At 49.0% G+C, this 23,743-nt stretch overlaps 2 protein-coding genes and 1 long non-coding RNA gene across 4 annotated transcripts in view; 1 reads left to right on the top strand and 2 right to left on the bottom strand.

Annotated features, from left to right (window-relative positions):
• RCVRN (recoverin) lies at nucleotides 1-8,008 on the top strand. The gene is given in 3 exon segments (NM_174165.2): nucleotides 1-442; nucleotides 3,995-4,106; nucleotides 7,523-8,008. Coding segments are annotated over 3 exon segments (609 nt in total). The 5' UTR covers nucleotides 1-61; the 3' UTR covers nucleotides 7,639-8,008.
• On the bottom strand, nucleotides 6,095-7,644 carry LOC132343044 (uncharacterized). Its single transcript, XR_009491702.1, has 2 exons — nucleotides 7,533-7,644; nucleotides 6,095-7,370 (listed from the first exon to the last, which is right to left on the bottom strand). It is a non-coding gene; the product is annotated as an uncharacterized lncRNA (long non-coding RNA).
• A 2,503-nt stretch (nucleotides 8,009-10,511) lies between the features above and the next one.
• Nucleotides 10,512-23,743, bottom strand: part of GLP2R (glucagon like peptide 2 receptor) — a 42,828-nt gene continuing 29,596 nt past the window's right edge. For both annotated transcript variants that reach the window (XM_005220435.5, XM_002695844.6), the window contains exons 11-13: nucleotides 19,636-19,774; nucleotides 14,250-14,291; nucleotides 10,512-13,261 (exon numbers count right to left, since the gene is read on the bottom strand). In XM_005220435.5, coding sequence (XP_005220492.2) covers nucleotides 12,926-13,261; nucleotides 14,250-14,291; nucleotides 19,636-19,774 — 517 coding nt within the window. In that variant the 3' untranslated portion in view covers nucleotides 10,512-12,925. The remainder of the gene's footprint in view (nucleotides 13,262-14,249; nucleotides 14,292-19,635; nucleotides 19,775-23,743) is intronic.

Below are 23,743 nucleotides of genomic sequence, written 5' to 3'. Positions count from 1 at the left end.
GACCCCATTGCTCCCATCCACCCAGCAGTGATAGCCCGGCCGGGCCCACACCACCTCACCCATGGGGAACAGCAAGAGTGGGGCCCTGTCCAAGGAGATCCTGGAGGAGCTGCAGCTGAACACCAAGTTCACGGAGGAGGAGCTGAGCTCCTGGTACCAGTCCTTCCTGAAGGAGTGCCCCAGTGGCCGGATCACCCGGCAGGAGTTCCAGACCATCTACTCCAAGTTCTTCCCCGAGGCCGACCCCAAGGCCTATGCCCAGCACGTGTTCCGAAGCTTTGATGCCAACAGCGATGGCACCTTGGACTTCAAGGAGTATGTCATCGCCCTACACATGACCAGCGCGGGCAAGACCAACCAGAAGCTGGAGTGGGCCTTCTCCCTCTATGACGTGGATGGCAATGGGACCATCAGCAAGAACGAGGTGCTGGAGATTGTCACGGTCAGTGTCAGCCTCCTCATCTCCGGCTGAGAGGGATGGGGGTCTCGAGGAATTGGGCTGCTACTATTTCCTCACCGGGGCCTGGCAGGGAGGAGGGAGTGGACACCCGAGGTTGGTGACTCAGTGGCTCTGAGAACGTGGTCAGGAGGAGTCTCCAACAAATCAATATTAATAGAGGGCTGGACAGTATTCTTGCCTGGAGAATCCCCATAAACAGAGGAGCCTGGCTGGCCACAGTCCATGGGGTTGCAAAGAGTCAGACACGACTGAGTGACTAAGCACAGCACAGGGCACCTTCCCACAGCTTCATTTTCCTCCTAGAGAAGAAGAATCTGGGTATTTTCTATTATTTACCTTTACCATTTCCTTCTTTCCCTCCCATCATTCTTCCTTTCTTCATTAAAGCGTTCTTCAGGGACTTCCCTGGTTGTCCAGGGATTCCAATGCGAGGGGTACGGTTTCCATCCCTGGTCAGGGAAATAAGATCCCACCTGCTGTGCAGTGCAGTTAAGAAAATATAAATAAATAAGTAGGTGTTAAAAATAATAAAACATCCTTCAGAACCTCCAATAGGACACACTCAGATTCTTTTTTTGTTTGTTTGTTTATTTGGCTCCAGGGGGCAGGGGGGGTCTTAGTTGAGGCATGTGAGGTCTAGTTCCCTGACCAGGGGTGGAACACCAACCCCACCCCCAGCACTGGGAGCCCAAAAATCTTAGCCACTGGACCACCAGGGAAGTCCCTTTCATAAGATCTTATGGACAAACCCTAACGAACTTTTCGGCCAACCCAATATATTTATGTATTTATGTTTATTTTATTTTGGTCCTGTGGCTTTTGGGATCTTACTTCCCCAAACAGGGATTGAACCAGGGGCCATCGCCACTGCAGTGAAAGCCCCGAGTCCTAACAACTGGACAGCCAAGGATGTCCCTTGCGAGTCATTTTAGAGACATAACATGTTTCAGATATGTTGGCCCAGGATCAGATCATCTGCCAAGATGTTTAGGTGTTTGAAAAGTAGTTTTATTTAATATAAAATGCATGCAATTTAGAAACCTATGCAAAAGAAAATGCAAATTGCCTTTACTTTCATCATCCAGAGAAAACTACTGTCAACAAATAGGCATGTATCTTTCCAGTCTTTTATCTATATATTTAAAAACAACTTTAGAATTAGGACATATACACATATAGTTTTATCATACTTTTCTTCAGCCACTATTTTACTATGAATATTTTCAATATCAAATTGTTTTTAACAGCTGCTTAGAATTCCATCTTATAGACATGTCATAAAATTATTTAACTGTTCCTGTATTTTTGGATAACGAGGATACTTCTATTTCTTCCCTATTATATCATTTTTTCCCTTCATTCAGTATCATTTTATTGAATTTTCCCCCTACCCCCACCCATGTCACTTGCTTTCTTTCTCTAATCCCACTCCTGTAAAGAGAGTATATTTTTCATCTTTTATATAATTTTTGAGGCATTTGTAATCCCACTTTCATTCACCCAATTCTTCCACCTTTATTAGGCAAAACCGTAGATAAAACAGTCAAGGATGCAGCTGTGGTCAGCGACTCCTTCTTGGGCCTCCCGTTAGGGGCAGGTGTGTGTAGAAACCTCACTGGTCTCTGGGTGGGGCCTGCAGAGCAAGCTCCCTGGATTGACAGGTGGCCTGTGGCAGGGACCACCTCCTCAGAACCACCTAAAGGATGCCAAGCCCAGCAGAGGCCTCTGAGTTGGTGATTCTTCAGAGAAAGGAGGAGGAAGAAGATGAAGGGGTAGAGGGGAAGGGAAGGAGGAAGGAGAGGGTGGGAGGTGTGGGGAGGCAGAGAGAGAAGGGCACGTCCACAGGTGAGGCTATGCAAGAGCGTGCCAAGCCTCTGCTATTCACCATGTCCAAGGTAACTGGCCTGGGAGTCGGTCATCTGTTGAGGGTTCTGATGTACCACCACCAAGCTGGGCATCCAGAAAACCACAGAACCTCCCACCCCCAAGGGTGAGGACGTAATGGTTCTTTCTCAGTCCGTTCCTGGAGGCCCTGACAGTGTGCCCTTGGTTTTAGAAGCAGGGTGATGGGCAGCCAGTCACTCTCAGCCTTTAGCCTTCCGACCTGCCCATGGGTCCCTGGCTCAGGAACTTGAGGAAGCCCTTACTTCAGTGCCGGGTACCTCGGGGCTCTGAGCACTGTCAGTGAGGCAGCTGCCCCAGCTGCGGGTTTTGACTCCCTTGCTTCTCTTGCTGCAGCACAGGGAGCTGAAAGGAGTTTCTAAAGCCACTGCTCTTCCCTCCAGGTTAATTCCATGGGCATTACTGCCCCTGCCCAGCTGGTTCCCTGGTGTCTCCACAGCGTCCCAGTCCCAACACTTAGGTCGCAAACTGGGACACTCAAGATGGGGGAGCCACAACCTTGAGCATGCACTCTGGGTCTGGCCAGCCTCCTGGAATCCTAGTAACCTGGAGCTGAAAGGGCACATCAAGACTACCCTGTCCCTTTCCCTGACCACATGTCGGAAGGCACTTCCTGCTTTGCTGGACATTGTCTACTCAGCTCCTGTATTAGCTAGAGTAGAGGGAAGTGACAAGGACCCTTGAGCTTTACCCTCCCTAAGCAGAGGGGTAAAGGAGGAGCTTCCAGAGGCCTTACCCAGCCCCTACCATGCTCTCCAAGACATTCTAGGAATAGCATGAGATGCAAGCACAGAGGTTCTAGAATCAAACTTGCCAGGGTTAGAATCTCCAGTTTTCTGCTTCTGGTTGGCTGAATTCTAGCAAGTCAGCTGATTCAGTTTCTCCATCTGTGAAATGGGCCAATAACACCCACCTCATAAAGCTGTCATGAGTTTACATGTAAAGACACTTAGAAAAGGGCACAAACATTAGCCCTTATTACCATAAGCAATCCATGTGACACTGCTGTTGAAAAACCTGTCTGCCAATGCAGGAGATGTAAGAGACACAGGTTCGATCCCTGGATCGGGAAGATCCCCTGGAGGAGGGCATGGCAACCCACTCCAGTATTCTTATCTGGAGAATCCCATGGACAGAGGAGCCTGGCAGGCTATAGTTAATGGGGTCGCAAAGAGTCGGACACAACTGAAGTGACTTAGCACACACGCACCATAGGCCAGCCTGCTAGGCAACCAAAGTACCACTTGGATTCAGAAAAAGCCGTCTGATGCACTTCTGGGCAGTGAGGTTAAAGGTACCAGTTTTCAAAATGCAGCCTTCAGGAAGCCTTTTACTTCTTATTTTCATTTTTTAATACAATGAAAGTAATATGTCTGCATGGTCAGGAAATTCAGACTGTGCAGAAAGGGACAAAATAAGAAGGGAAAGTCATCCTCACCCCTCCCCCGCATTCCCTTCCCCTTCTTAATAGTACAGATGACTCCTCCCACTCTCAGGAACTAGGGAGGATTCAGTCGGGGCCAATGGGTTGGGGGGCCTGGGCATCTGCATTTTAACCTCAGCGTCCTGCTCAAGCCATGTGGGTTCCCCCAGAATCACTTCTGACCGGTGCTCCCCCTCAATTCGGTGCAGGCTATCTTCAAAATGATCAGCCCTGAGGACACAAAGCATCTCCCAGAAGACGAGAACACTCCGGAAAAGCGAGCAGAGAAGATCTGGGGATTCTTTGGCAAGAAGGATGATGGTGAGTGACTTCTCCTTCCCAGCTCTTGATTTCACCATCCCGGGCTATGTCCTAGAGACCCCAGTGAGATTGACCCTTCCCAGTCCAGAGACCAGGTGGGACGGAGGACCCCTCCTCCCACTGCGAGGTGGTCAGCAGAAGAATGGTCAACAGACAGTTGTGGGCCCTTCTGGAACTGACTGAAAATGTCACCACCTCCCACTGCTCATAAAACTCCACCACTGCCTAAGATTCTCTGGGGGCAAACATAGGCTGTAAATGATGGGGTGCTTTGGAAGAAAAAAAAGCATCTTTTGTTTGGACAGAGTTAACCCACTTTGAAGAAAGAGTGAAAAATCAAGACAACAGCCCATCATTTTGTATACAAATGACAAGTTTTGAGGCTTTGCAAGCATACTGCTTTCTTTTTGAATGGAGTGCCCAGTTTTGTGTTGTTATTTTAGGACACTTTGGTTTACTTGTTTAAACCAAACAAGTAGCCTTCTGCATGGCTGGGATGGGGTAAAGCTCACTTCAGAATTAGCATGGCATCCCAAGTAAGCGGGATCTCAATTTATATGGTGTTACTTTAGGACATTAGTTTGGGTCCCCCCTCCCAACCCCCAAGCACCATCAGATGGAATTAGATTTCAATTCAATCTCAAGAGATTGATGGGGGTGGGGGGTGCTATGAGGGTAAATGAGGAGAGATATTCAGGAGGCTGGGAAGGCCATCAGACTGCAAAGCAGATGAACGGCTTATGGGCAGATGCAAGAGAAGTCTTAAACTGCAGGGCTGGGCTAAGAAAGTCTTGGTGAAGCTGAGGGTGTGTCCTCGGGCCCCCTTCTGCCAGGAGCTGACCTGTCTTGGCTCCCTCCCCTGTTCAGTCTGGCTGAGAGCAGCCAATGGGGAGCGTGAGCTTGTACCGAGCGGTGATGGATTCCAGAACTGGGCGGTGGGGGCTGCTGGTGCCTGAAGCCCATGTCCAGCTCGGGAAGGACACAGGAGAGGGGTTGGTGTCAGATGGGGACTGCAAACTCGAATGACCAATGGGGCCGGGATGATGAACGTGAGAGAAGTGGACAGTGGCCCAATGAAGCAATAGGAACTGGCAAACACTGGGGCATGAGGGCCTGCCTGGTTTTATGGCCTCTGGTCAATTGTTACCACATAGGAATACAGAGCCGTTGGGGCCTCATCGTCTGCTTTTTTTTTTTTAAAGAGAAGCCAGCAATCGAGATTTTTAAAATCTGAAGTGCCTCCACTGATGAAACACTACATGGTCCACACACATCTGAGGAGCTGGTATCGGCCCATTTGTGATCTCTGGGCGAGTCTCTTACCAGCGTTCCAGGTCACACACCCATGGAGGATGTTAAAGAAGGCCCCTACTAATCTGCAGTCCAGGGAGAAGGTGGATTAGCAACCAGATCTGTGACGTTAGGGCCAGAACTAGGGTGAGGCATGTGAGGTGCCCTGGCACAAGATTTAAGGAGACCCCCCTTCTCAGATGCCAGCCCTGTGCCCATACGATGCTGAAAGTGAGAGCCTCCTTAAATGTTGAAGGGTAGGTACCTCCCTTTCCTCACCCAGACGTCATCTCCCCTTTGAACACCTTCTCCTGGCTGCTTCAGGTGCCTCCCAGTGGCATGTCACCCCTCTGGCTCTTTAACCTCCATCTTGACATCCTGCTGGGTCTGGCAAGTGCTGAATCCCTTGTTCTGCTACTTGCTGACCTGAATATTGACCCCAGTGAATGTCACAGGAGGCAGTGGTACTCCTGCCAGGTGACTTGTGTTTTCACATGGTCCATCTGAAGACCAGGCTTCACTCCACAATCAGCTTCTGAGAGTAGGAGTTTCAAGCTATCAGTGAGGTTCATAGGGCACCTGGGACCTTAAAACCCACATTTCATCACCCTGACCTGCACAAGGAACCTGCATCCTAATCCAGGAAGGATTAAGGTCACTCAAAAGGCCTGGAACATAAAAAGCCAATGGAAACCCACTTCAGCTAAGCCAAGCTTTATTGAGCATTTAGTACATCAGGACTATGAGCCTCGCCATAAGCAGGGAGGAACATTTGCCTCATTCTAGAGTCATTTCTCGGAGAAGGCAATGGCAACCCACTCCAGTACTCTTGCCTGGAAAATCCCATGGATGGAGGGGCCTGGTGGGCTACAGTCCATGGGGTCGCTAGGAGTCAGACACGACTGAGCGACTTCACTTTCACTTTTCACTTTCATGCATTGGAGAAGGAAATGGCAACCCACTCCAGTGTTCTTGCCTGGAGAATCCCAGGGACGGGGGAGCCTGGTGGGCTGCCGTTTATGGGGTCGCACAGAGTCAGACATGACTGAAGCAACTTAGCAGCAGTAGCAGCAGCAGAGTCATTTCTGGGCTTCCCTGGTGGCTCAGACAGTAAAGAATCCACCTGCAATGCAAGAGACCTGGGTTTGATCCCTGGGTTGGGAAGATCCCCTGGAGGAGGGCATGGCAACTCACTCCAGTATTCTTGTCTGGAGAATCCCCATGGACAGAGGACCCTGGCAGGCTACATACAGTCCATGAGGTTGCAAAGAGTCAGACACAACTGACCAACTAAGCGCAGCACAGCACAGAGTCATTTCTACAGGTGACTGTCTCCCCATCAGACCAACAGTTCCCCAGGCCAGGGGCATTATCTCACTCCCTTCCGTGTTACACCCTGCCCTCTGCCCCCTGCAATGACCTCAGCCCCATATACAGTGGCACAGAGGAAGGGCTTAGTGAGTGCATTTAACTGGAGAGAACTGAATTCAATAGTTGGGGCAAAGCCCTTTCTTGTCCCAAAGGGGGAGGTAGATTCAGTTCAGTTCAGTTCAGTTGCTCAGTCGTGTCCGACTCTTTGGGACTCCATGAACCGCAGCACACCAGGCCTCCCTGTCCATCACCAATTCCTGGAGTTCACCCAGATCCATGTCCATCAAGTCGGTGATCCCATTCAGCCATCTCATCCTCTGTCGTCCCCTTCTCCTCCTGCCCTCAATCTTTCCCAGCATCAGGGTCTTTTCAAATGAGTCAGCTCTTCGCATTAGGTGGTCAAGTATTGGAGTTTCAGCTTCAACATCAGTCCTTCCAATGAACACCCAGGACTGATCTCCTTTAGGATTAGGGATGCAGAGATGCCTAGGAAAGGATCGCCAACCAATCAGAAGAGACACAGCACTGGCCCAGCCTCCTGGAGACCCTGCAGGGCCTGTCACAAACCCTCTCATTGTTGGTTCACCGGGAGGTCCAGGGGTCCTAGGAAAGAGTTAGAGGGTGGGGTTGTCCTCAGGGGCAAGGAGATCAGTATTTTCATAATAGAGCCATCCACTCTGGGTATGCTTGCAAATATCAGCTTCATTGCAGCTGGAAACAGTCTATCCTGACTGTATTATTTTCTCCTCTTGCAGATAAACTTACAGAGAAAGAATTCATCGAAGGGACCCTGGCCAATAAGGAAATTCTGCGACTGATTCAATTCGAGCCTCAAAAAGTGAAGGAGAAACTGAAGGAAAAGAAACTCTGATGTCAACTGCTCAGGTCTCCTCCCTCCCCACCCCTCTCAAATAAACACACCTGTGCACACATGTGCACGCACACAAACACACACCGCCCCCGGGGCCGGGAGGGCCTCCAACCCACAGCACATTAAACCCTCCTGCACACCTCCCTGCCAAACGGAAGTGTCGTTAAGCTATTCACCAAGTCCCGCCCACTATACTGCCCGCCTCCCCTCCCCCCAGCCCGCCAGCCCAGGCCTCCGTAATAATTCCAGGATTAGGTCACAGGAGCCCTAAATATAGGTCACTGGAGCCCTAAATATCCCCGCCCCCATGTAAGCTCCTTTGTGGATTGTTGGGTAAGCAGGTTCCAATAAATGCAAGAGGAGCCGGGCACTCAGCTGACTGGTCAATCTCCAACTGGAAAAGGAAATATTTCTGTCGGTTCAGCCTCACGGACAAGGCTGTGTCGCCGTCGCAGTCACAGACCAGGGTGCGGGGACTGTGGCGCTGCAGGAAAGAGACACGGCCCTGTTCTGGTACAGCTCAGGGTGCAGAGGGGACCATAGACCTTGAAGAAGCCGGCAGGGGTGGTGAGGTTACCATGGAGACACGCAAAGCATTGTGGGAAGATACAGTAGGCGGGGCTGACTTGTTCAGGGATGGGGAAGATGTTCCGGATGAAGAGGCGTTTCAACTAAGACCCAGGGGATTGGAGTGGGGGAAATGTGAGGGTGGAAAAGTGATGTGTCTTAGAGACCCTGAGTCGGGTATGAGCAGTTCAAGTTCTAGGACCCTGAGAAGGCCAGTGTAGCCCAAAAGCAGAGGGAGGAGGCGGGGAGAGCAAACTGAGTTAAGCTTCCAAAGTAGGCGGTGGCGGGGGGAGGCCAGACCATGCAAGGACTTCCCTGCAGGCCAGGGGAAGACCTAGGGTTCACCATGGGCGTAGTGGGGGCTGTGTGGGGTTGGAAGTAGGAGGGATTTATGTTTGTAAGAGAACTACCCCGGTACCCCCCGCAGGATAGGAATAAATTAGGCAAGACTGGGGCCTGGATATCACACTCCTATAATTGCCCAGGTGGCCTGGGCCAGGGGAACAGCAGTGGGGTGGAGAGAACGCGACCTGCTGGGAGATATTTAGAAAGTAGGATCCACCTGACTGGTTCAGGGGAAGAGGGAGGAGCAAGGATGGTCAGTAGCCAGGTTTGTGGCTTGGGTGCCCAGTGTAATCCATTTGATTACACCAGATGCCTCAATGGTTTTCACCTGGTTTTCATTGTGATGTCAATAGGTTTCACTGGTGATAGCCACCAAGGTGGGAAACAGCAGGGAGAGATGCTGGTTTCGGGGGAGGATGACCAGTTCAGCTCTGATCCAATGCAAGGTGAAGACAGATGTCCCCGCAGCCCCTACTTTTTAGGGGCAAGGAAAAGGAGCCACAGAGTCAGCAAGTGGCTTGGTTAGGGTCCACTAATGAGTGGAAGCCAGCCCAGTGCTGCCCATTGGCTCACACTCCCTTATCAGAGCTCCAGAGCCTGGGACACCTCGGAGCTCCACCTGCGGGTTCTCAAGATCATTGTGTTCCTTGTTTTGAAAGCTCTTTTATTCTTCAGCCTTAAGTTCCAAGACGAGGTCAGAAAAATATGCACATGTTCCGGACACTTGAGCAACCTGTATGCAGCCCTCGGGGGCTGGGGAGTCTCCCTCTGCTGGTGTGGGGGAATTACCCTCGCTTTAGCAACAGCAAAGGCTCAATCACCGCCACCAGAAGTGCTGCTCTTTGTGGAGGACAGCCTTGAGAGTTATCGTAATACTTAAGGATGCAGTGTTTCCTATGAGCCAGCCATTCTGCTGGATACTGGGCATTATTTCATTGATGGGGGTGTTATTATTAATATCCCCAGAGTATGGATGAGGACACTGAGGCCATAAAGTAAGAGTAGGGTTAGTACTCGAACCAGAGCCCCTTTGATTACACCAGAATGCCTCAATAGTTTTTACCTGGACCTGATAGGACAGAATTCTGGGATCGCACAGCATCAGAGCTGGAAGTGGGAATGGCTATACAGCGTCTAGTCCAGCGGTTTTGGCAGAAGGAGAGAAGCCAGCTGCCCAAGATGCCCCTCCAGTATCAGACATAGAGGCCACCCAGGAGCCATCTCGGGGGAGAAGAAAGGCCCAGGGTGGCCTAGGGAAAGAAGCAAAGGGCTCAAGGCCTCACTCCAGTGCTCTTTCCCAAGCTGTGTGCCGGGCTGCTGGTGTGCCTTCTGGGCTCACTAGCCATCAATGTTTCTAGAATTGCAATGTTCCAGTAATTGCAAAGCCAGAATAGAGACCCACTAGGTGGGATTTTTTTTTTTTTAATTTAGGCTGTGCTGGGTCTTCATTTCTGTGCACAGGCTTTCTCTAGTTGCAGCAAGCAGGGGCTACTCATCATTGCTGGGGGAGGGTTTCTCTTGTTGTGGAGCACAGACTCTAGGGCACCCTCGGCAATTGTGATGCCCAGGCCTATTTTCCCCCCTGCATGTGGAATCTTCTGGGACCAGGGATCAAACCCGTGTCCCCTGCACTGGCAGGTGGATTCTTCACTGGACCACCAGGGAAGTCCCTAGGCAGGATCTTTAAAACAACAGCAAAGTGAATGATCTAGGGAGCAATCTAGAGAAGGCAGACACCTGCCTTCTACGCTTTTGACATCTGACCTCTACTTCTCTCCCCTACCCCTCTGTCCACTCCTCTTGGTCCCTGAGACAGTGGACCCCCCAGGTTTATTATCCCCAGGCTTATTACCGCAGCTCTTTTCCCCATTCCTGGCCAGGAGCAGTGCACCAGGTTCTCCAGGGGTGGAAACCTTCAGCTCCAGTGAGAAACCAATGGAAAAGAAGAGACAAAACACAAATCCAATTGAAAAACTTATTTTAATCATTAGCAGAACAAAAGCAAGCAGTCTGTGTGTGGCACCCCATTTGTGGAGTGAGTGGGGAGGACTTATTTACAAACACTTTTTTAAAAGTCCCTTTTATAAATGGCCGGGCCCTGAATAACTGACTCTCAATAGCATCCAGTGCTCCCAAGACATATCTTTGTTTCCTTTGACGGATGTGTTCTGAACCTGTTCTCAACCAGCTATGCTGGGAACCAGCTAGGAATTCACACAGCCCAGCTTTCTAGGTGCTAATAAGCCAGTGAGAAACAGAAGAGACTTTTACAGAATGAAAAAACTAGGGCATATATCTTAATGATTGAATTGTGGATAATCTGGACACAAAAAAGAAACCTTTGCTTGGCTCTATACTTGCCTAAGGTCAATGCTTCAGTTTCCCCTGGTGCAGAGCAGAGCCAGGCCTGGGAGGAGGGGAAGATGGGCACTTCAGGTGCAAAATGTAAGGTGGGTGACCAAAAGCTCAGTAATCAAGATAATACTTTGATGTAATCATTTTAAAATAAAAATTAATGTTAAAATGTCCATTATGAGCAAAACATTCAAAATTTTTTTCTGGCTGCATTCTGCATCATGTACGGTCTTAGTTCTTTGACCAGGATAGAACCCACACGCCCTGCAGTGGAAGCGTGGAGTCTTAACCACTGGACCACCGGGGAAGTGTCTCAAAAATTTTAAAAGTCAGGACCAGACCCTGCGTTTATATCTCATGGTCCCGCTTACTCCACCCTCATCGTGGCCTGGTTCCAGTAAAATATCATTTTTATGAATGGTCATGGCCTGTAGCTCACAGAATCGTCGTTGCTTTGTTATCACATTAAAATAGTACTTGACAGTTGTGGAGTTTTGTTTTTGTTTTTATTTTTAGTACTCTCTTCAATGTTGTACCTGAACTGCGCTCCTCACTTGCCTCTCCCTGGTCCCTGTCCTGATGCCAAGTGTCCTTGACAATGGAGTTGCCAGGTGACGTACCAGATGTACAATTAGACTTGAATTTCACATAAAATATATCCCATGGGATATACTTAGACAATACTATTATTCACTGATCCAAAATTCAAATTTAATTGAGGATTGTGTATTTTTAACTGTTGAATCTGGCAACCATACTTGATAAGCGTCATACCTCCCGTCCCCCTAAAATAAGGCAGGATTTGGCCCCACAGCAATATATCCCACCCACCCACTCATGTACAGTTCACATATAATAAAAGCAACACTCCTAAACACCAAAACCCTATTTCCATAGCGCATTCCTCCTTTGACCTTCCCTCAGCCTCTCGCCTTACAGTTTCAGTCACTGAATTTGTCCCTAAGCCTGGGCCCTCCTCTGCCTCCAGAAACATCCTCCACTCAGGGCCTGTAGCACAACTCATTCCCCATCGGCAGACTGGGTTCCCTAGCCCTGGCCCTCCTCAGCACCACCTTGACATGTCCAGATCACCCATAGTCCTCTCATTCAACTGGGTACCCTCTGGCTCTTAGCATCAATTTCCATAGGCGGAGTAGAATTCTTATCAGTGGGGACTTAGGGGGAGCAGTGGGTAAACCCCCCAGGGAAGCAGGTACAGCCATTGATGGCAAACCAAACACAGCAGAGTCAAGTAACGCTTGAAGTCAAACTCAGAAAGGCAGGTGGAGCCAGAAAGGCGAGAAAACAACCAATGGCAACTTTCAGAGGGGCTCTGGGAGCTGGGGCCAACGCTCCAAGGAAAGATGGGCTTGTCTCGGGTCAAACAGAACTTCCATGGAGTGGGATCTGCACTGTCAGAGAAGGAGGGCAGGCAGGTCACAGCCTAACCGCTGAATGCAGAATACCACAGGCCTCGCTGGACCAGCGGCCAGCTCAGAGGGGTTTCTAGTTCCAGCACATCCTGCCCTGGATTTTCAGAATGTAGGCTTGCATCAGAATTGCCTGGGCTGCTTGTTATAAAAGTCCCATCACCGGCCATCTAAGTGCTCAGGTGCGCTCTCAGTATCTTTGCTGTGAATGAGTCAGACTCTGCATGTGAAACACTTGGCAGGTGGTCCTGGGACACCCTGCTCCCGACTTCAGATGGATACCTGGTGAGCGCTGGCCTCTGTTTCAGACCAGACATCTTTCTGAGTCCTCAGGCGAATTTAGGGCCAGCCTGGGAGGCTAATGGTCATTTTGGAAAACACACCTGCAGGGGTGATGTGAATGACAAGGGCAGGCAGAAGTGGTGAGGGTATGCAGCCTCTGTCTACGGAGCAGGGAAAGCCTGGAAAGAGTCATGGTGTTGGAGAGAGCTGGATGTACCAGAATGATGCTCACCCTGCACCATCCAGCTTGGCCGCCGCCTCCTTCAAGTGCTCAGGAGTCCGTGGGAACTGGTGCAGTGGGCTCCTGCCTAGATCTCACTCTCCTTGAAGATCTCCTCCATGGTGTGCACCAGGGTGAAGTAGCCCTCGCTGCTCTCCGACAGGCTGCTGCCACGGGGCCAGGCTGCGTGGCCTTGACGAGGCGGGGTGCCTGCCACCCCTAGGCCCTCCTTGGTCAAGTGCAGGAGCCGCCCACCACCAGGCCAGGGCCGCGCCTTCTGCAGCGACCCGGAGTTGGTCCCCTCAGAGAGCTTCTTGGGACATTTCCCCAGGAATCGGAAGTTCTTCCCCAGCACCCAGGCCCTGCAGCCTGAGTGGTGGGCTAGCAAGAAGCGGGCCCACTGTTTTCGCAGCTCAGCCTTCACCTGCCAGGCGAGAAGAGAGCAAGGTTACTGCCCGGGAATCATTGAATCCTGCATCCACTCAGCAAATGCGTGTTGAGTGGCTACTCAGGACCACCCTACAGAAACTTGCGTTCTCACTAGGGGAAAGGAACAGAGAAGCAAACAGACACATTTGAGCAGAGCAGAGGGTAGTAACACCCAAGGCTGTTAAGCAGGACCACGGGAGGAGGTAACAGTGTCTAGAAAAGGACTGTGTCAAGGTGGCATTTGAGGCCTGCCTGATGAATCAAGGGTCCCTGTGTGAAGATATAGAAAAGGCAGCAGTGAGCAAGACAGACGAGGTTTTGCTGTCAAGCAGCGTACATTCTAGTGGAAGGAGGCAGAGATCAATATTTAAACCTGGGGTGGGGAGAGGGGAGGATGAAAGGGAGCTAGAAATCCCACTGGCTCCTAAGTCAGGAGCAAACTGCTCCAGCCTGGGCCCTTCCCCCTTTCAAGCCTGTTTCCAAAGGAGCAGAGGGCTGACTGGGGCTCTGCAACAATAATAAATGTAACCATTGTTACGAGGCAGAGAAACTTTACCACCAGCGCCCCAGGGTAACACTGCAGGGCAGGGACTGTTCCTACTCCCATTTACAGACTGAGGTTCCAAGAGCCATGGTGACCTAACACACAGCTCCTAAGCGGGTGAGTCTTCACAGCTTGATGCGAATTTCTGGACTCTAGACTTGCAGCTGGTTCCCTCTATCACACTTTGATCCTCCTGCCTGGCATAGCTCCAGCGGGACCATGGTTGGGTTCTGTAAAGAAAACTCACCCCAACACCTTGTCCCCGGAGCCTCAGCTGCCTCTTCTCTCCACTGGACACCCGAGGTGCCCATTTGTCCCAACACATGCTAGTCACTGCATGTCTCCCCATGGCACTGTCATATAAACTGAACCCTCCAGGGGGCAGCAGGATGCCAGCCCCAGCCTCGCAGGAAGCTAGAAGTTAGCACAGAAAACTTACCTCTCCATTAGCAAAGCAATACTGCGAGGCCACCAGTAGCCCCTGGAATGAAAGGAAGAGGTGGTGTGAAGTTCTACTCAGTAGAAGATGTGTCTGAGGGTCACTTGGAATGTCCGCAGGCCAGCCCTAGTCTCAGCAGCTTCTACAAGAGGCAGGCAGCTACTCGCTTGTGCTAACTAGAGTTAGTCTAGTTAGTACGTACTGGTGACGTTAACTCGGATTTCCATGGGGTCTCTTCTTTCTTTGACACCCACCACCCATATCAGCCAAGGCATTGGCTTAGGTGGTCATAGGTCAATGATGTGCGTGAGTGTGTTAGTTGCTCAGTCGTGTCTGACTTTTTGCAACACCATGGACTGTAGCCTGCCAGGCTCTTCTGTCCATGGGAGTCTCCAGGCAAGAATACTGGAGTGGGTTGTCATTCCCTTCTCCAGGGGATCTTCCTGACCCAGGGATCAATCCCAGGTCTCCTGCATTGCAGGCAGTTTCTTTACCATCTGAGTCACCAGGGGAAGCCCAACATCATTTATTCAATTATACAAATACTGAAAAAGGCAAATGTCCCATTTCTACTTGTCCATAGTGGGCAGTTAAAATATTTTTGTTTTTTGCCTAACTTGCATCCTTTCCTGACCCTTCCCCACTCCCTGGGCTCTGGCAGGGCTGTCAATCATGCAGTCCTCATCTTCTATGAAAGCTATCACCACCATAAGCTGCTCAAATGGTCATGTGACCCTAGCAGGCTCAATCACAATTCTTTTCACTAACAAAGAAGGCTTCATCTCTTCCCCACATTGGCCAACTTCAGAGTCAAAGTCAGTCTGGAGACACTCAAGGGCATCTCTCCCAGCCACGCAGAGTGATCCCATCTGAGGATGAGGCCAACATAGAGAAAAGTTGAGGCTGGAGATTGTCAAGAGATGGGTTTCGGCGGTACTGCTATGGCTTTCCCTGAGACACGAGAGTCTCTGGGACTTAGACTGTGTGTCTGAATCACTGGAGATCCATATGTGTGCAGGACCCAAGGGCTTGAGTGTTTATGGGAAGAACATCATAAAATGCCAGGACTCACAAGCAAAGGACACATTTCCAAACAGAGAGTGAAGGTCATGGTGTAGGCTGACTCTTCCATCCCTCTTGATAACATTTCTCTCATCTGCTGTTGCTAGGGTGGGAGGTTTGGTGCTGGGAACAGAGCTAGACTTGAAAAGGAATTATAAAATGTTGTTCTGGCGGGGGGGGGGGTAGATTTTTATGCTCGTTCTCAGGGAAGCCAGAGATCGCCACGCGGGCTGACACGACATCAGTCACGTGTTTGGATTCTGCCCAGGGGCCAGGAATTTTCCTTCTCCCAGGCACCTTTGTTTATTCCATGGCTCCAGAATGGCTCTGCTCTAGGGCTCCTAAAGGGGGCACAGTGCAACCAGTTTACCATTCTCACACACTCGGTCTCCTTGGAGGGTCAGAGCTGCTCTGTGCAGTTGGCAGGGCAGGTGTTATTTGCCTCTGGGTCTAGGATATTAGAACAGAGTGCTGGGACTCTCATGAATCAGTTGGCTACAATAGGATTCCACAACACAAGCGTGTCTTTCACTTCACGTTCCCGAGTCATGGTTGGAGGAACATCCTGGAGTCTGGTTAATTTTTGTTCTAGATGAAGCAGGTGTGAAGGGCTCAGCCCCCCGAGCAGATGGCTCTCACTCCATATGTCACCACCACGTGGTAGTCTCTCCACAGATCCCTTGACAGCAGCGGGAGGCTGATGAAATCCTCTAAGCAATAAGACCTTGGGAGAGCGAAGCCCCCCCGCCCACCAAAGCAGTTCAGTTCAATCGCTCAGTCGTGTCCGACTCTTTGTGACCCCGTGAATCATAGCACGCCAGGCCTCCCTGTCCATCACCAACTCCCAGAGTCCACCCAAACCCATGTCCATTGAGTCAGTGATGCCATCCAACCATCTCATCCTCTGTCATCCCCTTCTCCTGCCCTCAATCCTTCCCAGCATCAGGGTATTTTCACATGAGTCAGCTCTTCGCATCAGGTGGCCAAAGTATTGGAGTTTCAGCTTCAACATCAGTGCTTCCAATGAACACCCAGGACTGATCTCCTTTAGGATGGACTGGTTGGATCTCCTTGCAGTCCAAGGGACTCTCAAGAGTCTTCTCCAACACCACAGTTCAAAAGCATCAATTCTTCAGCACTCAGCTTTCTTTATAGTCCAACTCTCACATCGATACATGACTACTGGAAAAACCATAGCCTTGCCTAGACGGACCTTTGTTGACAAAGTAATGTCTCTGCTTTTTAATATGCTATCTAGGTTGGTCATAATTTTCCTTCCAAGGAGTAAGTATCTTTTAATTTCATGGCTGCAATCACCATCTGCAGTGATTTTGGAGCCCAAAAATATAAAGTCTGTCACTGTTTCTGCTGTTTCCCCATATTTGCCATGAAGTGATGGCAATGGCAAGCCACTCCAGTACCCTTGCCTAGAAAATCCCATGGATGGAGGAGCCTGGTAGGCTGCAGTCCATGGGGTTGCTACAAGTTGGACACGACTGAGTGACTTCACTTTCACTTTTCACTTTCACACAATGGAGAAGGCAATGGCAACCCACTCCAGTGTTCTTGCCTGGAGAATCCCAGGGACGGCAGAGCCTGGTGGGCTGCCATCTATGGGGTCGCACAGAGTCGGACACAACTGAAGCGACTTAGCAGCAGCAGCAGCAGATGGGACCAGATGCCATGATCTTCATTTTCTGAATGCCGAAGCAGTAAGAAAAGGAAACTGTTGGGTCCAGTGCTGATTCCTGTGGTGGAGCCACTAAGACACAGCCCCCTGATAATGCACCTGCTCACCTGAGCTCCCACCTCTGCCCGGTGGCCTGGAGGGAAGAGCACAGGGTTATTCAGGAGGGCAGCCTCTGCCCCGGCATGAGGCTCTCAGTGTGCTTCTGTCTCTCTCTGGAGAGCCCATCTGATTCCTCACCCTCCTTGGCAGTGCTCCGGGGGAGCAGGGCTGCAGGACCAAGTGATCAGTGCAGTAGCTGGTCTCCAGAGACCGCCCCAATGTTTTCTCCATCCCTTTATGTGACTTCGAACATCAAGAGGTGGATCTTATCTTCCCTTCCCTCGAGGCTGGGATGACCTTGTGACTCCTCCTATGAGCACAATGTGGTGGGAAGTGACATTCTGGGAATTCTGGCCCTCCCTCTTAGAACACTTGCTCTGGGGATGTTCTGGGAGTCCAGCTGCCATGCTTCGAGGCGCACAAGATACATGAAGAAGCCACGTGGAGGAGGATGGAGGCTCTCTGATCCATATCCTCAGCAGAGCTCCCAGACGACAGCCCATGGCAACGTCCAGCGTGTGAATGAGCTGTCTTGGATGTTCCAGACCAATCCAACCTTCAGATGTTTGCAGCCTCATTCAAAGATGACATGTATCAAAAGGATCGCTCTGACAGCCCAGCTCACAGACTCATTCAGGATAATAACATAGTTACTGCTTCAAGCTATGATGGGGCCTGGTTTGTTACACAATAACGGGTGACCAAACATGTTTCCAGTCACCAGAGAGTTTGATAGGCTAGGATTCTTTCTCAGAAATCTGACCCACAAGACCCCACATGAGTGTCTGATCTTCAGCTGGCTTTGGGTACTTGAGATCAGCTGATCGAGGGGATCAAGCTCTCTGAGGAAAAAAGGGCACCAGATACTTCTGACAGAACAGCTGTGGGCTTTTGTTTTGTTGTTGTCATTTCTCGTTTGGGATTACTTTTTAAAGAAGATTAAGACCAAGCAACATAGGAAACCCAAATGACTAAACTATATAGCCTTTGCAATCCCCAAAAAAGATTGAAATAAACATGGTTTCAAAATGCAAAAAATTATCAGTGTGTGCTCTCTGTTCAAAACTACATGCAATTCAGCTCTAACAGAAGGGAAAAAGAGCCATTGTCCAGTGATCCCTACCGTACCTCAGGCTCTGTCTCCCTGGCCTCTGGTGAGTGTGCAGTGGTCAGGAGCATTTTCTTCACTCTGCCCACAGACTCTCAGTACCTGAGAGTGTCTGCTAGTGGCTTCAGGACTCTGATACAGGGACTTCCCTGGTGGTCCAGTGGCTAAGACTCCATGCTCCCAGTGCAGGGAATCCAGGTTCAATCCCTGGTTAGGGGACTAGGTCCCACATGCAGCAACTAGAGTTCACACGGCACAACCAGAAGATTCTGCATGCCTCAACTAAGACAAGGTGCAGCCAGATACATAAATAAATACTAAAAAAGAGACTGCTATAGGAAACTTGGTTCTGACCTTCACAGAGCACCTGAGAAGCCCTCCTGCACAGTGGTTACAAGCAAGGCTTAATCTCTGAATGCAAATCTCATCTCTGCTACTTGTTAGCATATGCAAAAGTTCCTCTGAGCCACAGATGTTTCAACTATAAAACGATAGAATAATCACTCCCTCACAGTGAGAATGTGAGGCTTCAATGACATTTATTTTGACCCAAACAAAACCAGTTCTGGTGGCAAAGAGTTCACCTGCCAATGCAGGAGATGCAAGAAACGTGGGTTTGATCCCTGGGTCAGAAAGATCTACTGGAGAAGCAAATGGCAGTCCACTCCAGTATTCTTGCCTGGAGAATCCCCTGGACAGAGGAACCTGGTTGGCTACAGTCCATGGGGTTGCAAAGGGTCAGACATGGCTGAGCACAGCACAGAAAATCACTTCAGCCAGCCTCAGCCATCCAAGTCTGCAAAGCTTAGGCTCTAGATGAGTGGGGAAGTCATCTAGAAAGTTAAGCCCATGAATCCCATGAAAGAAAGATGAAACAGACCTACTATGTCCTACCTGGATTGCTGACCCCCAGAATCATGAGAAATAATAAACATGACTGTCATTTTAATCCACTAAGTAATGGATGACAGTTTAAGCAATGGATGAGCAAAATGCCTAGGTACCTCAACCACAGCTGGCCTCTTGTTTCTAGATTCAGCTCCCACATAACTGTCAAGGTTCAAGAGCCTCCTGGTCTCTACTCACTGTTCATTTTGCACAAACTCTGTGGAGAACCCAGCAAAAATAGGCACTTAATAAAAGACTCCATGCTGACCCTCGCAAAGAAAATGATTGTGAGTCACACCAACTATTACAGAGCAGGAAACAAACCACTTTCCCTTTTGTAGTCACCAAGTCATGCTGGCAAGATTAAAGCAACATGTCCCTCTCCACACTCTCCTAATTTGAAAGGCCCTCGCTGATCAATCCTGCCATTACTTGAACTCTTTTTCCACCTGCAGGCTCTTGAAATTCTGAGTCTGTTTGGATCAAAGGCATTAGGCTTTCTACAAAGGCAAGAAGTCCTTGTTCAGACATCTACTTACATGGAAGGAGCCCAGAGTCAATTGAATGAAGAGTCGTATATGTCTTGGAAATCCTTCAACTTGATCATCAGTGATGAAAGAGAAGAGAATGTCATGAACGCCCAATAAAGGGATGAGGACCAGTGTGGACTTGGCCAGTCTGCAAGTAACAACCGAACAGGTGTCATGAAAGCCGCCCTGGGAACAGGCAACATTTTCTGCTTTTCTGTGTACCGATTGTGCTTAGTCGTTCAGTCATGTCTGACTCTTTGTGACCCCACGGACTGTAGCCCGCCAAGCTCCTCTGTCCATAGACATTCTCCAGGCAAGAATACTGGAGTGGGGTTGCCATGCCCTCCTCCAGAGGGTCTTCCCAACCCAGGGATTGAACCCAGATCTCTGACATTGTAGACGGATTCTTTACCATCTGAGTCACTAGGGAAGCCCAAGAATACTAGAGTGGGTAGCCTATGCCTTCTCCAGGGGGAATTTCTCAACCCAGGAATTGAACTGGGGTCTCCTGCACTGCAGGGGGATTCTTTACCAGCTGAGCTACCAGGGAAGCCCTTTAGTATAGCTCTAATTGTATTGATAAATAGTTGGTTTTTCTGTTTGTCTCCTTGGGTACATATACATTGAATGCCCTAAGAGCCAGTATGGTCTTGTTCACAGATGCATCCCCACACTTGACTCATGGAAGATGCTCAGAAAACATGAATTAGATGGATGAATGGATTCCCCCATACAGATTATGATATACCTACAGATCTTAACATTTTGTTTGATGGATATATTTACACGTACATGGGTGTCCCCCTGGGACATTACACAAGTTCCCTATTGCCTGGCCAGCAAGTGCCTCTACTTCTTTCTCTATCCAGGACTTCCAACGTCAGTGCCTTACAGAGCCAGAGAAGGGAAAGAAAATGACTTGCCCAGGGTCACACAGCCACTAAGTGGTATCTCCCAGCCTGGAAGCAGGGCTTCTGACCTCACACTCAGGCCTTGCACACTAAAGCAGGATTTCATCATCTGTCCCCATGCTGTTCCCAACCTGACAGCGAGGGCAGCAGGAAATGAGACACTGATCCTTCTCGTAAAAAGCACCGTGTGGACACCGCTGTTGTATACACTCTACACAAAAAAGACAAACATTGCTTTGTACCACCCACGTGCAAATGCACAGCTGCGACCCAGACATTCCGTACCGCATACCGGTGGTTCCCAAATGGGCTATCAGAATTCCTACAAAGCTTTGAAAAAAAAAATATATATATATATAGGTTGGCTCTCAATACAGCTTCCTGGGTCCTGTGTCAACCCCCTGAATCAAAATCTCTGGAGGTTGGGTCCAGGGAATGAGGATGTGTAAAGGACTCCCCATGGGATATCAAGCAGCCACATTTGGAAACAACTTCTCTTCACTGTTGAGCAGCTTCTAAATTTCAAACTAACTACATGAGTAAAGGTGACTCACATTTGGGGCATAAACAAAGCTACTGTCTGATACACATCTGGGGAAAAAAGAGCTTAAATGTAATGAATTTTTTTTTTTTTTTGCCCAAGTCACTTGTCTTAAAGACTAGGAGAAGGTTCGTTTCTCCTCACTGAATAAAAACCCCATGGAGTTAAAGATGTGGAGGGACTTCCCTGGCAGTCCAGTGGTTAAGACTCTGTACTTCCGCTGCAGGGGTTCAGTCCCTGGTCAGGGAACTAAGATTCCACGTGCTGCATCTTGAAGTCAAAAAAAAAAAAAGATGTGGGAACAGAGAGGGTCAGCAGCCCCCATGTGCAGTATCTTCAGGGAGGTTTAATTTTATCCAAGAGAAAGCATCTATATGAATCTTGTATTTGAATGTTATCAATGAAATTAAAACCCTCACCTTTGTACCCTAAAAGGACCTACAGCCAGTAAGAGTTGAGCAGGAGTCACCAAGGAGGGGGACGCCCCCCACCCCCAGCACATGGGCTGAGCGTCCTAGGACAGAGCCCCGGGACCGAGGAGTGGAGAATCTGAGATGCAGCCACCAGTTAGGTGATCCTCCTGAGCCGAGCTCACACCTAGTAGAGCTCCCACACCCACCTGTGCACACTCACTTAGCTGAGCCACATTAAGGTGTTCCCAAGCAGAAACTCTGTCAAGAGTTTCATGTTTTGCTTGTTTGTTTCTCTAATTTCCAGGAGTGTCTTAAATCAGAGGTGGCAAATTGGCATCCATGGGTTATATTTGACCTGCTTACAGCTTTTGCTTATGCTAGGTAGTGATCTTTGCTATTGGAGCTGCCCTTAAATAATGAGATTTCAAGCAAAGAGGTCCAGGTGTTCAGCTTCTTTTGAAAAGTAGGGAGATCTGACCAGACTGGGCCGCAATTCCTTGTTGCCAATCGTCATCTACAGCCTTTAGAGGGAACACGGTTTCTCCAACCCAAGACTGTTTGGCCCTTGCAAGCGTGTGAATCTTTGACCCTCACTCTGAGTTATTTAAAAAATCTTTATTTATGTATAAAAATATTAAAATATGTATGTATGTATGGATGGATTATTTTTTAAAAAAGATTTATTTAGCTGTATTGAGTCTTAGTTGTGGCACATGGGCTCTAGCTCCCAGACCAGGGATCAAACCCATATCTCCCTGCATGAGGAGCTCAGAGTCTTAGTCACTGGACTGCCATGGCAGTCCCTATTTTGGATTTTAATAACACATACTTTCATGCATGTCTTATCATCGACTTATTCTCAGGGCCATGCTATGACATTATGTTTTTTAAATAAACTGTTCATCTTAAAATACTTTTCGATCTACAGAAAAGTAGCAAAGATCGCACAGAGAATTCCCACATACCCTTCACTTCCCCTAATGTTTAAGTTGTACAGACCCATGATGGGACCTTTGGCAGCACTAAGAAACCAGTGTTGGCACGTGGCCAATAACTATCCTCCAGACTTTACCCAGATTTTCACCAGCTTTTCCAATAACGTTCTTTTCACATTCCAAAATCCAATCCAAGGTCCCCACACTTAGCATGGAAGAATTGTTAAGGAATGATCATCTTCTAATGACTTTTTGGGTCATTTTACTAGCTGCTATCTCTCTGTGCGTATTCCAAAGGAATTTCCCATTCCTCATATGATTCTGAGTTCTCTTTGGACAAAAGACTATTTACATCTCTGTTTGGATGAAAATCCATAAGTACCTATAGCAGCTCCTCTTATGAACTGTGTTTATGCCCTTTTTCATCTACAGTCATTTGTTTATTTTAATGGTTTAATTTATTGCAGTCGGTTAGCTCTTCAACTAGAGAATGAAATGGCAACCCACTCCAGGATTCTTGCCTGGAGAATTCTGTGGACAGAGGAGCCTGATGGGCTGCTGTCCATGGAGTCACACAGAGTTGGACATGACTGAAGTGACTTAGCATGCATGCATGTATTGGAGAAGGAAATGGCAACCCACTCCAGTATTCTTGCTTGGAGAATCCCAGGGACAGAGGAGCCTGGTGGGCTGCCGTCTATGGGGTCGCACAGAGTCAGACACGACTGAAGCGACTTAGCAGCAGCAGCAACTCTTGTGAGTAAGTACAGAGAGGAGGAGGAGGAGCTGGGGCCAAAGGCAGTGGGACTAGAAGACAGTACCTGGGGCCGGGGTTTGAATCCCAGCACTGCCAATTACTAGCGATGTGGCCCTGGGCAAATTATTTAACCTCTCTCCCTGTAAAAATGAGGATTATACTACTACTACTATCATATGAAATGTTAAAATAATAATAAAAATATTATTAATAATAATAATTCCTAACATTGCCATTTTAAGGACTAAATAACATGGAGCCAACCCTCAGACTAAACCATACCCGATATGTGAAGCATGATCAATAACATTTAGTTGTCACTATTTTTAAAGAAGCCATCTCTCCCTCAGGTTGCTCACAATCTCAGTGACTTGGATCAATTTTTCTTCCATTTTGACATTTTTCTGAAAGTCCTTTATAAGTTCACTAAGAAATGGTTCTGGGCTTCCCTGATGGTCCTGTGGTTAAGAATTTGCCTTGCAGTGCAAGGGACACCAGTTTGATCGCCGGTCCAGGAAGATGCCGCGTGCGGCAGGGCAACTAAGGGCTCCACAACTACT

The sequence above is a fragment of the Bos taurus genome, chromosome 19 (assembly GCF_002263795.3).
Source record: "Bos taurus isolate L1 Dominette 01449 registration number 42190680 breed Hereford chromosome 19, ARS-UCD2.0, whole genome shotgun sequence".
In the NCBI taxonomy this organism is placed as follows: Eukaryota; Metazoa; Chordata; class Mammalia; order Artiodactyla; family Bovidae; genus Bos; species Bos taurus.
The sequence above is the reverse complement of the archived record's forward strand: the minus strand, read 5'-3'. Positions and strand labels throughout refer to the sequence as shown.